The 18,593-nt window shown below is 46.3% G+C and overlaps 1 protein-coding gene across 3 annotated transcripts in view; it reads right to left on the bottom strand.

Moving 5' to 3' along the window:
- Nucleotides 1–18,593, bottom strand: part of ADGRB3 (adhesion G protein-coupled receptor B3) — a 1,725,994-nt gene that overhangs the window by 164,236 nt on the left and 1,543,165 nt on the right. For all 3 annotated transcript variants that reach the window (XM_086926462.1, XM_086926464.1, XM_086926463.1), the window contains exon 23: nucleotides 5,376–5,461. In XM_086926462.1, the coding sequence (XP_086782588.1) occupies nucleotides 5,376–5,461 (86 nt within the window). The remainder of the gene's footprint in view (nucleotides 1–5,375; nucleotides 5,462–18,593) is intronic.

Here is an 18,593-nt window from a genome sequence, read left to right as displayed (position 1 = left end):
TAGTGATGACTTTTTAATGGTTTAGAATCAAAGCCCTCAGGAGACGAATTATTCTATGGTTGTAATTGATTAAGGTTTTGCAAATTCTGAATACTCATGATGTATTTAATGGCATTGCAGTATAATACTTTAATATCATGTGCCATTTTAACTATTAGGAAGGGGGTATGCACGACCTGATGTTAATATCAATTGCATTCGTTCGAATTTCAGTACTTATTCTGTGATGCATTTTATTGCGTATCGTTGTTTTTTTTAATGTTGTCTATGTCTTCTCGTATTCTGCCCAATTAAAATAAAAAGAGTTCTATGTACACAGCTTTACACTGCCCAAAGTGACAACTTGGGGCATACACGAGAGCCTTTATATTTGCCAATTCAAACTTAATTACAAAAACCTGCATTTGTACTTGCCAATCGACTTCAAATAAGATGAAAATATGTCTCCACAGTGAACTTTCACGTGTGAGTAAATTGCCATACAAGGGTAGCTTGTGTCCATTCTATAATGGGGACAGCTGCAAAAGTTGGTACAAGCCAGCAAACTTACACGTTTACGGAGATTCACAAAATCTTTGCAGATAGTGTCCGACCCTGGAAAAAGTTGGAAAGGAAACTCTCCAAACAGGGGATGGGGTTTCTTCAGACGGAAAAACACAATTAGCAAGTGAAAATGCATCTAAACATTATATTTTCTCACTCAGAAATGTATACCGGTTACATTTTAGGCTTCATAAATATTTACATGTTTTAGTGTTGTGATAGTCCGTAATGCTACTGGAGTTTCAGTTCATTTTAATACAGTCAGGAATTTGCTCCAAATGTAACCATAGGGGAACAAATCCCTAATTTTCTTTGTGACTATGCACAATAAATTATACTATACTAAGCATAACAGTGTACCTTACTGCAGTGAGTTATTAACCATGTGGTGACCAATCCATAATGTTAGTTTACGCAAATCCATTTCTCTGCCTCTTAAACAGTTTTATCTGATGAGTTTCAAAAGACTGGAAACTTACCTATTTCAAATAACATATGGTCTGTCTCTCTTACATAGTATACATGATTGTTTCACTTATCCTCTATAACCACCCCCCCCCCCCCCACCCCCATTAAATAAAAGCTGTTTGAGGCTCCATTGCACTTATATAACATAATGCATAAAATGAAACAACAATTAAAACGTACTGAATATCACGTATGTTCACGTGTTTTTTTTTTTAAAATATATGCTGTTATAGAGTCTATTTTGGCAGTAAATTGGCCAAAGGTAATCTCAAACTATATTTTGATGTTTCCCACAAAAGGTGTAAATGAGATTTTGTACGTAAAACCAACAAACTCGATCAGTAGCTCCGTGATGGGAGCCATATATACAGTATTATAATGATGTTGTGGTACATATTTTATGTCATGAAAACCAAACCTATATTCTGATTTCTATGAATGACTAACCATGTAAATCATAATGAAAAATGTGCAGTAACAATGCACATCAGATGATGTAAAACCGTTTTGATACATTTGTGTGTAATGTAGCCATTGTATAAAGCTTTTGTCAGCTATAGGATGTTCTTAGTTGGTGGATCCAAACCACAAAATGATTTATCGTTGTTGGTGGCAGACAATGTTCAGGGTGTTTACCAGATGTAAAAACATTGAGTGAGAATCAGAGAAATTACTATGGTCGATTTCACCTTGAAAGTGAAATGGGTCACCTAGTAGTGTAGGTATTGTAATCACATTAGTTAAGGTGTGGTGTGTTCACACTTATGGGAGAAGGAGGGAGCCCCAAAAGATATGTCATGAGTTGGAAAATATGAGGCTTCTTCCTAGGTCAGATTTCATGCTAAGCTGGGTGTGCAATATAGAGAGAAAGGTCATATGTTTACCTGAGTGGAATGCGTCAAACAATTTGTCGTAAACTTTCATACTGATAAGTCAAGAGGTAAATTATGTGCAAAGGTGGCTTATTATATGAAATGTATAAACAAAAAAATGGATTGCGGTTGGGCTGTTCGGTCTTCGCGATGTATTGTATATGTAATCTACGAATTTTATCACAGTCTCATATTACGAGGGGAAGCTTGAGATATAATTGGTCAGGAGGGTTTCTAGCACAGGAAAACTCCCTGGTCCCCTTCTTGCAGAAAGTCACTGGTGTGCGCAGAAAAAAGAAGAGTTGTATTATATATTGGATGAGATTAATATTGTTCACGTGTATTTCATGACTAGTTACAACGTAATGCATCCATATTTTCCATGGACTCTACTGATATTACCAGTAAAAAGATTTTAAATTAAAATAAAAATCTCAAAGCAAAACACAGGTGTATAGCGTTGGGAATGTTTATTGCCCCAGATTATTGTATCAGTGGTGGGTACGAATTACATAAAGAGCTCTGTGTATGTTAATCTGCACCGCTATGCAGTTTGTCATCAAATTTAATATTGTAGGGTATGGTATTCTTCTCCGTTTTATAGTAGGAGATTCCGTTTTGTGACACCAAAAATCAACGATTCTGGATTGCCTAAATAGACGGCATACAACCATTCATTTTAACAACTGCAAGCAACATAGTGCATACTGGCAATATGCAAGCAGTGCTTAAACAGGAGGACTGAGATGCAAATTAGCACCACCTGGGGGGTTTATGTTATCTGTACTTAAATGTCTTTCTGTACTTTCTTTTTGAAAAAGCTGTTGTTTTTACTTTTGAGAGTAGTTTTAATGAATATGATTTCGTAAAGGGAATCCAACAACAATTAAACCGCCTTTGTTCTTTTCAGATTGTTTTCCTTCTAACTGACTTTGGTTGAACCTTATGATTCAGTGCAAAATATAGCACTTGCTACTTTATAGCGCACTGGCACTTCCGCGTTTGATTTACTTGCTTAAGAAGTGTTAATAGATATTGTCAAGCAAAGGCTCGCTATTATACAACATATTTGTCAGGGTGCTGTATGTAAACTGATGGAAAATGAGTAAGATATCTCCCCACTCACCCGCATAATGTTACAAATCGCTAAATATGGAAAAATGCAGATTGGTGTTTGTAGGGCATGCCCTGTCAGGGATTAGATGCGCGTGTTGTTTTTCAATTGCTTACAGAGGTGAATGCTTGTTAAGAATACAACCTTGTGGCCGTGTTCGGAATAAATATGCCGCTCACTCGAAGTCACCACATTTCACAAAGTTGTTACAAGGTTATGCATCCTATGAGCAAAAGATTCCAAAAGGATTTTCAAGTAAGACAAAGGTAAACTAAAACTCTCTGTTAGAGGAAGAAAAAATAATTTGAAAAGAATGCTAAGATATTGCTAATTCTTCGTCTCATTTAACTTTCCCAAGTTGTAGAATAAAACACAACCCACGTGAGGGACATTTAACATCAGATGTCACACAGCACACAAATCCATTTTATAATTAGGATTTACATCATCACACATTCTGTAAAATAATTGAAAACAGCAGGTGGCCTAAATAAAATGCTTGACACCTATCATGTGCTCCTCATTAATTGTTATTGCTGGGAGGAATCATATTTTTTTTTTGCACAGAGCAATGGAGTATATAAACGGAAAGATAATATTGATGCATCTTTTGCTATGGGATGATGGTAAAATTCCAACGAGCTACAATGTTTCTAATGAAATATAGCATAGCCTGTATCGTAGACCAGAACATCCTCATCTCCACAAAAACAAAGGTCTAAGCCATATCGATACTCCAGCTTTCATCTGTTTCTCACTAAACAATTGTCTCCTCTGAAAACTATGCCACCGATCTCAACAGAAGACTAAAGTACCTCCTTTCTGGAGCCGTTGTGAGGATGATTAATCAAGTCTTTATTTACGCCGAAGTTGGAGTACTGCAAAGTGCTTCTTTAAATCATAAACTCATTCTGATTGAAGAAACCTCTAAATTCTCCAAACCATAGCAGCAGTAGTAATCACAAGAACACTCCTCACAGACCACATAAAACTGATACCGAAATAGCTTCACTGGCCACCAGTAAATTGCTGCAGATTAAAAGTTTTACTCAAGACACCTAAAGATCTGTAAAACAAAACACCAAAAAACAGTCAGCTCTCAATGACTTCAGTAGAACGTTAAGATCACTTCACCCATCATCCACACATAATCAATTCCAATCACTCAATTAGATATGGCACATATGATCACCTATGATTTACATTCAGAAATCCTGCTTTTGCAACTTCTTCCTCCCTACTCACAAACATCCCAAATGTAGTTCCTTTCAGAGAACTACACAAAACCTGTATTTTCACTTCACTCTCTCATTATCCTCCTCTCTTTTGCCATCCTCCACAATTGCTTTTAGCTTAGGAGATATGGATACCTTTAGTCTTATGTGATATTTTGTTCCCTCTAAATCCCCAAGATAAACATACAGAGATACATCTCATTTGGAAAAGCCATAAACGTGTATGCCGGGTTATCTCTATTGCTTCCTAACGGGAAACAATGTGCACATTGACTTTCCATGTCGCCTCATACTATAAAGATGTCGTTGAGCCATAAACGTGTTCAAGAAGAAGTTTTCTTCCTTTAAATCTTCTATTCTATATCCTTTCAGAGATTTCAAGTTTCATTTTGTAATACATGTTTAGTATTATACCAAACACATTATGATGGCAAATAGATTAGAACTGAGCGCATTCAAACAATCTCTGACTCATTTACATCATTTTTTTTAGAAGTCGTGTCTTACTCCTGCCCTATATTTGACTTAGTCGATCGTGAGTCAGGCCTTAGTTTCCGGAAGTGGAAACCACATTCCTCACTCGTAAGCCCAGCTTCGCCAAATGACCGAATGCCATATTTTGCCCACATCACATTTTCATCCTGTGCATCAGATTCCTTTTAAAACTAAATTAGGAGACCTTAGGAATAGCTTTGACTCGATTGTAGGGCACTTTATCATAGACTTGACAATTGCATATCATTTCTGTTTATATATGAATGGGAGTGCATGCACATGCATGAGTGCTCATATCATGCACATGTATTGCAGGAGTAATCACTTTATTTGTGTTCAGCATTCCCATTTCATTGAAAACCATTTCATGACAGTCAATTATGCATTCTGTTGAAAATGTGAAATGATCTTGAGAATGGATTGCACATTGGCATGTTTTGTATTAAATTCTTTACACTTAATGATAGTATGCTTCTCATTATAATTCTGTTTATGATGATCACTTCCCCTAACAGTTCAGCATTTTTGATCAACGAAATTGTCATTTAGATCTTAAACATGCCAGTAAATTATAAATGCATTTAACTACAGTCCTGATGCAATAACAATAATAGCTAATGAACTAGATTCCTCCTTGCAAATACTTACCCAGCCCGGTGTTTGAGCTTTTTGTCTAGGATCCCGTCTCTGGAAACAAGCTTATTAAACACCAGAATGCCAATCACCATGTTAACCTGTGCATGGAAACAATATTTGACCATTTAGTTAAGTGAAGGCCAACATGTGCATGAAGTTCCTGAAGATAACTTTTTAGCAACAAAGAATATTGAACTACTTTTTGCTAATAATTTATAAAAGTTTATTCGTATATACTTCGGTGCGCTGTTGAAACCTACAAAGTGTGTGTTACTTAAAATGTCCTCATGCAAGTATTGCCTCATAAATATTCCCCGTTGACTGGGATGTAAAAAAATTTAACCTCATGTCATATTTACATCTAATCTAAATATAAAGAAAGTAAAACTGTAATGCATCAAAAAGTAATGTCCATCAATGTTTGGCTTTAATACATTTCACACAAAACCTGCCATTATTCAACTTGAAAAATGAAAAAGAAAATGTATTATCCTGATGGACTGTGCAGTGATCGAACAAAGCGAAGGGATAGTATTACTTCTGTAAAAAAAAAAAAGAGATAAATTGGATGGGCAAGAAAGACAATTCACTGACAAGACAATAGGACTGGTCTTGGTAAATGTGCAATTTAAAATATGTTTTATTTCAAATGAGACCCAACCACGTATAGTCTCAGCTTCTTCAGTGCCCAGGCCACAGCAAAGGTATCTCTCTTGATAGAACTTCAACTCTGTTCCCAGGAAAGCAGGCTCCTGATGATGAAGGCTACAGGCTGGTCGAGGTCCTCCTCATTAAAAAGTGACAATATTGACCCTATGCCATGCTCTGAGGCATCAGTTTGCATAATAAATTCCTTGAAAAAGTCAGGGGCCATGAGTACATGGGTCTGTAAGTGAGAGTTAAAGGCTGTCTGGAAGGTCTCTATCCAGATCACGCTCCTTGGCTGCTTCTTTGAAGGCACCTCAATCAAGGGAGCACTAATGGTGCCAGAAGGCCCTCCCTTCTGCCTGCGTTTGGGAGGGCTCCCAGGTCATGATAGTTTCTATCTTGGCCTGAAGTGACTGCACCTTATCCTGCCAGCCGGATGTCCCTAGTACATGACTGACACCTGAACTATCTGGCACTTACTGGCCTTGACAGTCAGGCCTGCCTGTTGCAGAGCCTGAAGCACTTCCTGGAGGTGAAACAGGTGGTCCTCCCAGCTGCTACTGTAGACAGCTATGTCACCCAGGTAAGCACCGCTGAAGGCTTCCATCCCAGCCAAAGATTGTAGGGGCATTCTTCAGACCACAGGGCATTGTTTTGAATTGGAAGTGGTCCCATAGGGTGGAAAATTTTATCCTCTCTTTGCCCCCCTTAGTAGAGCAATCTGCCAGTACCCTGAAGTCAAGTCAAAGGTACTCAAGAACTTGCCAGCCCCAACTGATCAATGAGCTCATCAGCTCGGGAATGGGGAGAGCATTTGTCTTTGTGACTGAATTGAGCCACCTGTAGTCTACACAGAACCAGCCAGGCTTCTGGTGTGGTGCCTGATGGGCCAGCCTTTGAAACCAGCACCATTGGTCTGGAACAGGGACCTCTGGAATGCTCAATCACTCCTAGCTCTACCATCTTAGAGACCTCTGCCTTGATGCTAATCCTCACCTTGTCGGACAGTCTGTAGTTTTTGTTCATAACAGGGTTAATATCACCAGTTTCAATGTTGTGGGCACAGAAGTGTGTAAGCCCAGGGTAGATGAGGAACAACGAGAACAAACTATTCCAAGAGCTGGCACCAGTCCCTCTGCTGATCTAGAGTCAGAACAGGGGAGAGGTTGACACCCTCCACTAACCCATCTTTCTTCTTGGATAACAGAAAATCATGGAGGGTTCACTCTTCTCCAGTCCACCGTATGTCACCAGCAACATGGTGACCTCAGGCCTCTTATAGTGGGAGTTCAGGAAAATGAGATGGAGGACCTGTAGCAGGTTTCTGGTAGTCTTGAGGTCAAGCAGGTAGAAGGCTTCCCCCTTACATTCTCAATCACCTCATAGGGCTATGTCCTGGCAAAAGATTTATTTTGCCGGGCCGATATGGCAGTTTAAAACTGAACACTCAGCTGAAATGGAAAGCATGCGCTGTGTTTAAAGTGCTCCATAAGTGGGTGGCAGAATCAGTGCTGCGGGCATACTAGTAGCATTCAATTTATACCCCCTGAGCACATGGAGCACCACCGTACTAGGGGGTTCAAGTGATTTAAATATGGCAATTGTGGGGGGGGCATGGCCAAGATGGCGGGCTGATCGGACGTGATTGTCCTCGGCTCCCCGGCCTGATGCCCTGTTAGCCCCTTTCACGACGCAGTGGCCCTCAAAAACAACGCATCTTGACCCCTGAAAGGTGGGCAATACCCGCCGGCTTGGTGGCCGATCGCCAACGGGCTGTAACGAGCCGATTCAGCGCGGCCGGCGCGCAGACGCCGAGCGGAGGGCGGCCTCGGCCGCAGCGCGCCTGAGGCTGGGAGACCCGGGGAGCACCGCGGACCGGACCCGCTAGCTGAAAAGCAAGCTGTGACTGGCGCCCCCGCCTGCGGCAACGTGCGGGCCCCCGGGGCTGTCAGCGGTGAGGAGCCTGCCCCCGAGAAGGAGTGAGAGGTGGCGGCCCGGTGCACGTCTGCACCGGCACTAATCGAGCCCCCGGCTTGGGCCTGGGCGGGCGACTCCGGCCGTCACTTACGGAGTCAGCGAGGAGCCTGGCGAGCGACTAGGGACGTGTCGCGCTGCCAGAGCGGGGGCTCCGGGGCCCACATCTGTGGAGGGACATCAGTGGAGGTGGGGAGAGATCTCCGCCTGGCGCCCCGGTGGCGTGCGGCCTGAGGCGAGACCCCGGCTTTGGGCCTGGTGGAGGCCGAAGGGCTCAGCGGACTGGGGCAGCAGCGGCAAGGCCAGCGCAGGGGGCGCCTGGAGGACGCAGCGGACGCGGAGAGCAGCAGGGGGCTCCTCGAGGGACGCCTTTGCCCCACCGTTAACCGACCCGACCAGAACACTCGCAGGTAAGCCCGCGCGTCCCTGGGGCCCTGCAGCGAAGGATTGAAGATACCAGATAGGCGACAGGGGGCCCCGGGGGGTGCGGGTGAGACCTAACGCAGGGCGGAGCATTGTGCCGGCGACCCGGAGGAGCAGCACCGGGGCCTGGGCGGCTGGGCCTCCCGGCCACGTGGGGACCGGGCCTCCGGCCGGAGGCATGCTGAGGCTGCAGAGCGGCGGGCCGGGCGTGTGCGGCGCCGACGGGGTGACCCGGGCCCGGTAGCACCAGTGAGAGGAGGCAGGCCCCCCCGCCGGAGCATTGAAGGTGGGGTTGGACCGGTGACGGCAGGAGCGGTGCCCCCGGGCACCCGGCCTATGAGAGAGGCCGGGGGTGTCGAGAGGCCGCGGCGGCAGAGCGGACCGGGCTGCTGTTCTCGGAGGGCGGAGTGATCGAGCCCCCGGTGTGGAGTGTAGGAGAGGGTACAACTTTCTGGGAGTGGAGGCCAGCGAGCACTGCGGAGAGGAGTAGCTCCGAGGTGTTGGCGGGAGACGAGTGCAGACGGGAGTTGGCTTCCCCCCCGGAGCTGACCGAGCCACGGACCTGCGGCAGGCGGATGTATGACCAGCTCGAGTCGCAGAACCAACCGCACAATCACAGACATGCTCGCGAAACCCACGGGCAAGGGAGGGAAGACACAGACGCCCCCCTCTACCCCGGCTGCCACCAGCATGCAGCAGCGGGAGGAGCAGGAGGCCCCCATCACGCGCACCTTCCTGGAGACATTATTTAACACCCTTCGGGACGACTTCCAGGCTCTCAAGCAAGACATTGCGGGAGAACAGCGGGAGCTACGCCGAGACCTGGATGGCCTGGGGGAGAGGGTAGCGGCGGTGGAGGAGTCTAACCATGCCCGCAGCGACGAGCTCACGCACTTGCAACAGGAGGTCCTCCGCCTTCAAGAGCAACAGGTAGGCCTACAGGCCCACGCGGAGGACCTGGAAAATCGCTCACGGAGAAATAATATTAGGGTCCGAAATGTGCCACTGGGTGCCGAGGGGAACAGTGTCGCTGGATACTTGCAGGCCCTCTTTCGTGCAGTGTTGGGGGAAGCGGAGGACTTTCCCATCCACATAGACCGTGCACACAGGGTGGGACTGCCGAGACGTGCACCGGCCCCCCCGCCTGACATACTGGCGTACCTCCCAGATTTCCCGTTGAAGGAACGGATTCTCCAGGAAGCCAGGCGGAAGCAGCCTTTGCAATTCCGGGGAGTGACAGTGGCGTTGTACCAAGACCTGTCCGCCATCACGCTGCAGAAAAGGCGCGAGTTCAAACCCGTGACCGCCTTTCCACGTGAGAAAGAAATACCGTATTCCTGGGGCCACCCGTTCAGGATCATCTTTAAATGGCAAGGGAAGCTACATCAACTTCGCTCCCTCAGAGACACCTGCTCCCTTTTGAACATTGACTTGCCGGATCCCTCGGACTCAGAGGATGAAACGCTCTCCCTGCTCCTGTTTGCGCTGTACATGGAGCCAATGGCATAAAGGGTCTGGCAACATCCCTATATCAGGGGCGTTCCCTTTGGAGGGGACACACACAAGATCAGCCTGTACGCGGACGATGTCCTGCTCTCCCTAATGGATCCAATGCAGTCATTGCGGGCACTGTTGGTGGAACTACACTCCTTCGCGCAGGCATCGGGCTTCAAAATCAACATCGATAAGTCGGTGGCCCTGAATGTGTCCCTACCCGCCGACGTTCTGGCGGACGCCAAATCCGAATTCGACCTGCAGTGGTCGGCCTCCACTGTTTTGTACCTGGGGGTCCTTCTGGCGCCCACGGTGCGGGGTACGGCTGATGTTAACTATGCCAAACTGAGCACGCAAATCAATGAGACGCTGAGAAAGTGGAACCGCCTCACTCTATCCTGGCTCGGGCGCGTGGCGGCCGTTAAGATGACGCTCCTGCCGCAGATCCTTTACATCTTTCAGACCCTCCCGCTACGCCCACCGACAGGTTGGCTCCAGAAGACCCAGGCGGACTTGACACGCTATGTCTGGAACGGGTGCCGTCCCCGCTTCAAGCAGCGAATAGCGTCGCTTCCACCGGCGCATGGGGGCGTTGGGCTGCCGGACCTCACTTTGTACTTCCAAGCAGCACAGCTGCGCACACTAGTGGAATAGTACCAACTTAAATCCAGCAAACACTGGCTCTTTCAGGACCAGGGGGTGGCTGGCCGCCCCCTGCAGGGTGTACCCTTCCTGCCGCGGTGTCATAGACCCCCTAACCTTTACGCGTCACACATCACAAGCACAGTGATGAAGGTTTGGGATCGGGTAGCGGTGCGGAATGAACTCACCTCCTTCCCTTCCCCGCTTACGCCCATATTCGGGAACCCCGATTTCACACCGGGCCTGGATCCGCAGGCTTTCAAAGCGTGGAGGGCCACTCCCTGCAGGGAAGTGGGGCACATGTTTAACTTGGAGGGGATCCTCTCCTTTCAGAAAGTGAGAGAGGACTACGGGATACCGGAGGCGGATCGACTCCCTTACCTGCAGGTCCGACATTGGGTCCTACACCCATCCGTTCGTCCGGGCGCGCAACGTTTCCTCACGCCACGTCAGAGAAGAAATTACTCTCAGATCTATATCAACACCTACTCCTCACACTCATACACACCTACCACCCAGGGAAGCCCAGATGGGAGGAAGACCTCGGGAGGCAACTCACATGGAAGGAATGGGAGGGAATCTGCCATAGAGCCAGACATTCGGCATACCATACTGGCCTCACGGAGACCCTGACTAAAGTAGCCATGTACTGGTATCACACCCCGGCACGCATACACAGATGGGACCCCAAGACAAGCGATCGTTGCTGGAGGGGATGCGGGGAACGGGGCACACTTGAACACCTGCTCTGGAGCTGTGAGAAGCTGCAACACTACTGGTCCACCATCCTGGATCTTGTAGACGCACACTTAGACACTCAACTGCCTCGATTCCCTACCTACGTGCTACTGGGCTTGCCGAATACACTGATGTATCCCCTGAAATCCATGAGAGGGAGGTTGATTGCCATAGCGCTGGGCGCTGCGATACAAAACATTGTGGCACGCTGGAGGGACCCACAGCCTCCCGTACATCTTGGCTGGCTCCATAGACTCTGGATGGTTCTAGGGATGGAAAAGCTATCCCTGACAGCAGCGGGCGGGGTGAGGAATTTGCAGACCTCTGGAGACCATTTCTCACACTGCTCACAGGGGAATTTAGGGAGTTGAGCTGCCCCCGATACCTGCAGTTGCTCCACCTGGCGGACACGCCTATCCCGGCGCCTAAGGTCACGACGCGGAGACACGCGCCACAGGCAGGAAGGGTGCGGGTGCTAGTTCCCTAGACCGGTTGCATTGCAGGGGTTCAGGCCAGCTTTACTTAGCGGACAAGAAGGGGGGTGGGGATGGGATTGGGGGGACAGTTTGGGCTTGTTGGGGGTTTCCCCGTATTGCATTGATCACTTTCGCATCCGACTCATGCCATATTTGTTCCACGCGGCCGGCCCGACTGGGTTGTAGGCGGCTTGCTGTGTTAGATATGTTCCGACTGCGGCCGGTGCCAGACAAGAGTTTCTTTGTATATTGTAATTGAGCGGCCAGTGCCCTCGCATGCAAGGGTCGGAATGTTCTTTTGCACTGAATAAAAACATTTAATACTAAATATGGCAATTGTGGATAAACCAATACTAACATGTTTTAAGGAGTGAGCACATGCACTTTAGCAGTGGTTAGCAGTGGGAAAGTGCCCAGAGTCCACAAGCCGGCAACACATGTTCAGCAAAAATGAAGAGAAGAAGGCAAAACGTTTGAGGAAATACCACCCTAAGGCTGACAGGTGTAACACAAACATATGTAATATGCAAAAAATGGCAAATATACAAATTAAAGTGTCACCCAGCAGCCCAAATGCATCAAACTTGAAAGTCAAGTGTGCTTCCTTTTCATTGACTGTTCACAAGTGGTCAGGCAAAATGTTGGCAATTGATGCAAGACAGCCATAGGATAAGGTGCACTTACTCTTTGCCTCATGCTCTATGCTCTAGTAGACATTAAGAAAACTTAGGAATGAAACTTGAAATGACCAATGGATGGAAAAGAGTGATTGAAAGCCCTGTTTGGATGTACATAAAAATGTGTTTTTGTTATAACAATTTTTCTTTTTGCAGAACATGAGGCTGGTTAGATAACTAAAGCTCTCTGTAAGCCAAACCTTAAAATAGGCACAAAAAGGTTAGCCAGTTAGGGGGACTGGCAAGAAAAGGAAATGAAAGCGAATTGAATCTAATATTCTGCAGTAGCATGTTGAAGGACTTTGAAGGTCATTTCATGAGCCTAGCCAGAGCACCATCACTTGATTTTATGTGGCAATGGGTGTGGAAGAAGGTCACTTACTTGTATTGCATCACTCCTTCAGACAGCATTTATATCAAACGCAGCCCCTCCAAAAAAATCTAAATCAAAACTACCTAGTTCCAGGTTTTGTTTGCTGTGAATCAGGTTAAATATGGCTTTGAGGTTCTTAAAATTGTTTTTCTTTGCATAGCCTTACAGTCAGATTCACAGATTCACTGTCTCATTCACAAATATATGTTCACATACAACACTTTCACAGCCACATTTAAGAGCCACAAAGCCATGATCAAAATATGCATGCTTGGAAGATCCAGGCTGAGAGCATGGGTAGTCTACTCAAAAACGTATGCCTACCCTTCACCAGTGGTGGGTGACATCTAGGGAGGGTGGAGAGTGCACATGCAAATATTGAAAATTAAAACATACCTGAACAGAAATCCTCTGCTCCGGACCTCTAATGATGAACTGCATGCTGCTGTGTGGGCACCAATCCTGGTGCTGCTCTCAGGCTGTGACAGCAGCACCCTGATTGGAGGGAGTGTCACACTCGACCCTCCCCAGCACCCTGGAGGTCTGCACTTACTCTAACCCAGCTGTCTGAAGACAGCTGGGTTAAAGGTTTCAAACTGCACATGTCTGGCTGGCCATAGCAAGATGGCCGGTCAAAGAGGCGTGGACACTTTTCAAAGTGCACGAACAGCCCACCTTCCTCCCTGCTGCTGTCATTCAGCATTGGCCCCGTCCCCGTCCTAAAGCTTGGTTCAGGACGGGTGGATGAAAAATAAAATTGTACTGTATTACCATTTCATTTTTGATCTTTGGTGGGGGCAGCTCCTCTGCTCCAACGGAGGAGCAGCCCCTGCCTTCCACACATATTAGAGGTGCTGGTGGACGCTATTCATAAACATTTTGAATTAAATGTGCAGTACATGTTTTCATTTTTGACGGATAATTTTGTCTTATGTCCTGTGAGTTTCCGGTATTTCACTGTGCAATTTCTGCAGCAAGGTTAAAGTGCACAAGGTAATGCACTATGTGCCAGACGCACATCACTTAATTTCCCAGTTTGAAAAAGGTACGTAGCAAGCAACGTTTCTGGCACCCTTTCTTCCCACCTAAAATAAAAACCTTTTGTAGCGGGACATTTTTACCAAAAAACATAAATTGTGCAGTCATACCGCATTCTACACCTGCACGCCTTTGGTCTGTTCATGCTTAAAAATAAAATATGCTTTACCTCATCTGTATCTGGCCCTTTCACTCTCTGTGACCCACTTGTGAGGCAGTTTATAATTGACGAGTCCGCAGCAGCGTAGGTAATAATAGTGCAGCAGGTGCAGTGATACCGGGGCACAAGGCCTTGAGGGGCCCTAGGCAACCCAAGTATAGTTGTCTTTCCTTATGAAAACGTGATGCGGACATTTCTCTTGGCTAAATTAAGGGTCCAGAGGCCCCTTGATACGACACTGAGTGCGCGCTGGAAATTTTGGAAACAAGGAAGTGCTGAAAAATGAAACCAGTTATTTCCAATGGGCCATTGCACCAAAGCATACCACGTGCAGAGTCTTGTGCAACATGCCAACCCGCACTATTTGCATTTATTTAACTTTATGACAATGCACCTCTTCTTGAAGTCTCGTGCAACGCAGGGAAGAAATTGTCGTGTTCCACATCCAGTGACACTGACCCTGGTGAGAATTACACCAGGCCTTCATATCAGTCTTCTCAGTGAGGAAAGCGGATTTGATTTCTTTGTCAGGGTTGACTAAAGCCCTCGTCGACAATTCTAAATGGCCAAGGACAACAAGCCTATTTCTTTGAAAGTCGTGAACCCGCCTACCAGAAACCCACGCCAGGAGATGACACATAATGCCGCCGAGAGACAGCATCACCCCTTGTTTTCTTTCAATTGGTGATTTAGAAGCGAACACACGTCAGATGTGTAGCACATTCGTGTGGCGGGGGTAGGCAATCTCCATGGCTTTTTCTTTATATGTTAAATTGCCTCTGTGCCACAATCATGTATGTTTCTTCAGAAATAAAAGCATTATATTTCTCGTTTAAAACGTTGGCATTGGCTCGCGCGCATTCCTTCTGAGATTCCCCTATTGAGCACCTGGAACACACGCTGCACCCTGAAATGAATGGCCCTGTCTCGCTGCCCCCGCTGCAATTGGTGCAAATGCGTATATGAGGCGTAATTCCTAAAATAGCCCCAGCTGACGCAGTAGCCCACAAATCATGCGCCAACCGCTGCTTCCGTCGAATCACTAAACGCATCTGTATGATAATGAGTGTTGATGGCAGCAGGTCCCATGCTCAGCAGACTCTACCTGGGTGCGCAGCAGTGTTTACAGTCTGTGTATGAATGTGGGAAATCAGTGTAATGTGACATCCCTCACTGTCAGCGCACGGAGTGAATATAACGTCAGAGGTACCGGGAATATTGTTCATTCTGGTCCCGAATATTTTACACTAAATAATTCACTGAGCCGTTTTATAAACTGATAGGAAGACATCTAGTGCTTTCTTATTTCCAGTAGTCTAATTCGTTAAGTGTGATTCTTTTGCTGCAATAGCTGCACTATTCCCCCTGCAGCACAACCAAGTCTTATTTGAGTTTGGTTGGTTCTTGTCTTTAGTGGCACAATGAGAAAATGCACGAAGCATTGCAATGCCACACAGAGAAATGACCAGTTACTAGGATTAATTCAAGTATTTCACCCATCACTTTTTAGTTTCCTCAAGAGCTAGCACTTTGCAGATTTCTTTAGGATGTTAAGAAAATATGCCCATTTTGTTGTGCATGAATTTATTGCTTCTCTCTGAAGTCACTTTGACTCTGCAGGTACTTATCTTGATCAGGCTGGGAGCTCCTCATGCTAAGGCAGGATCTGTTTGCAATGATTTACAATCTACATTACCCTTTTCAATATTGTATTGCACAGGAACATCTGCTACCAAAAAGCAGTGTGCCCTATTGTTACATACAAACCAGATAATGAACTAGGGCTGTGGAAATATTTTCTTAGGGAGCAAAGCCTTCTGCAGAACAATATGATTCTTATGCTACTTGAAGTTTTCTCAATGATCTGCTGTTTCTGCATATAGGCCCACATGCATCATTGTTTGATTTTGCAATTCCTAATTTGTGATTTTTAGGGAATCGCAAATTAGGAATTGCAAAATGGGATGCATGATTTTTTCCCCATAATATTTGAGAATCGGTAAAAATCGCAATTTTTACCGAATCGCAAATATTATGGGAATACTAAATTGCGAATTCGCAATTCCCATTGATTCCTATGGGCCAAAAGGCCCATAGGAATCAATGGGAAGGCATTTTCACATTGCGATTTTCTTTTTTAAAATCGCAATTTGTTCATGCATTACATGGGTGCAGGGGGGGGTCCAAAGGACCCCCCCCTGCGCCCCTGTAATGTTTTTTTAAGTGCATGTTTCACACACACATGTCCTAAGGACATGTGTGTCTGTAACATTACACTTTAAAAAATGCATTTTTGTGCATATTTAAACATTTTCGCAAATTACCACGAGGTTCAACCTCGTGGTAATTTGCACCCCCTATTTTGAAATTCGCAAATTTCAAAACAATGATGCATTGCTTTTAAGGAATCGCAAAATTGCGATTCCTTAAAAGCAATCGCATTTTTGGAAATCGCTAAAAATAGCGATTTTCACAAAAATGCATGATGCATCTCAAAAACGTATTTAGGAAGTGCAAACGGCCGAATTTACCGATTCGCACCGTTTGCACTTCCTAAATAGGTTGATGCATGTGCCCCATAGTGCTTTGTGTAGTTATCCTCTACAAGCTGGCAGTATTCCTTGTGAGAGGGTTTTTTTGGCTTTTTTTTAAATGAATGTGCTATTTTCTACCTACTCTGGAACTGTATGGATGTAAACAAGCTTTCTTACATAAAAGCCACGATTTTCTTCCGAAAAATGTCTTCCATAGAACTTTGCAGTCTGCTGGTAATAATTGTAGTATTCAGTAGAATTATGGAACATCCTCAAGAGAAAAAATTCCTGCACCCCCAACAGCAGACGAGTGTTGGAAAGTGGGTTATTAGTAGTGGTAAATGTTTATCTACCACTGGCAGTAAGGCCACCAACACAGTCTAGGGTTCAGTATAGGGCTAAGCTAATTATTTCCATGCTCAACAATGGGTGGGTTGGCTCCGATCAGTCACACTTAACTTAGGAGGCAGGTATGTAAAGCATTTCAAAACACCAATTCAGTCAATATTTAAGATACAACACACAATAAAAATACAACACCAATTTATAAAAATAGGACTTATTTTCATCTTTAAAATGATACCAAAACAAAAAAAATCCCATGTAGGAAACCAGAGATATGATTTTTAAAAATATATTTAGCACTATATAGCACTTAGAAACCTATAGCACCACTTTAGGACATACTGGATACCCCTCTGTGACGAGGGGGACCCGGACTCGGGCCCCCCTGGCCTGCCTATTCATGTGTCTCCTCTCTCTATGCAGCACACGGAGACGTGGAAAACCCCTGACGTCGTCGGATGCCGTCCCGTGTTGGACTCGGAGGACTCCTACGGCTTTAAGTGGGCGGATCCGGATTTGGGACACGCCCTCTATTCCACTGTAAAACCCGTCCCTGAATCCACGCAGGTGTGCGAGACACCCGGAGGTGAAGAAGGAGACTGGTGGCGAGAGTGGCGAGAAAGCGGAGCGGAGTGGGATTCGAGTGAGCAGGAAGATCGGAGGACGGAGGAAGAGTACAAGCAGGAAGATCAGAGGACGGAGGAGGAGTACAAGCAGGAAGATCGGAGGACGGAGGAGGAGTACAAGCAGGAAGATCGGAGGACGGAGGAGGAGTACGAGCAGGACGATCGGAGGACGGAGGAACCGAGGGCAGAGACGACGAGGGTGGAGAAGGCAGGAGACCGAGACAGCGGCTACTGCAACAAGCCAGGAGGCCAACGGGATAACGCATCGCCCAGCCACACATCCCGAGAAGTGTGGCTAGACCAGGTACGGTCAAGAGTCAGCGGGTGGGCGGGCCGTAGATGGAACAAGCCTCCCTGAGGACACACTCGACTCCCTCTGCACGTAACCCCCCCCCTCACTGTGTCCCGACACTCGCCCTGGGTATTGAGTTGCACGTGTGTTATCCTCACCCCATTTACCCGTGTACAGAGTCCACGTTAAGGATAGACTGACTCAGGCTTATTGTTTTTCCTTTGCCGGTACCGGGAGACCCTCGAGACGGCGGAGAGACGGCCTACAACTCCCAGGAGGCAGTGGGAACGGTGGCCGGGAGCAGGGAGATCCACGACGGAGGAGTCTGACAACCCCCTCCCATTCTACAGAGTGCCTGTCCAGAAACGAAGACTGTACAAAATAATAAAACCCTCTTTACCTAGAGCACCTTTGTCAGTAAACCTTTTTGAAAACCCTGCCGAACCCTCACACCCTCGCAGTAGGCCTTGGTCGAGATTTTACCTTCGGACTTAGAAACTTTCTGGAGCCTTTTCTGCTTGGGTGCCTTCATTCTCTTCACCAGTCTGGATTTGCTGAGGGTTCACTGGCTTGCTTTTTGGAGAGCTCCCGGTCAAACTCAGGAAGTTCAACCCCCGGAGCTTTTCAGTGGGACAAACCAGCAGGTCATGCCAGCTCGGGGTTGAAGGTGGCTGGCTTGGCTCTAGCGGTTTTGTCAGTCCCCTTATGGAGCTTTTTAACAAAGTTGCTCCAAACTTCTGGAACTTCTTTCTGAAGTTCTCTTTGAGGGTCCAAACAGTTGAAACCACAA

The sequence above is a fragment of the Lissotriton vulgaris genome, chromosome 6 (genome assembly GCF_964263255.1).
Source record: "Lissotriton vulgaris chromosome 6, aLisVul1.2, whole genome shotgun sequence".
NCBI lineage: Eukaryota > Metazoa > Chordata > Amphibia > Caudata > Salamandridae > Lissotriton > Lissotriton vulgaris.
Note: the sequence above shows the minus strand (reverse complement) of the source record. Positions and strands in the feature narration are given on the sequence as shown.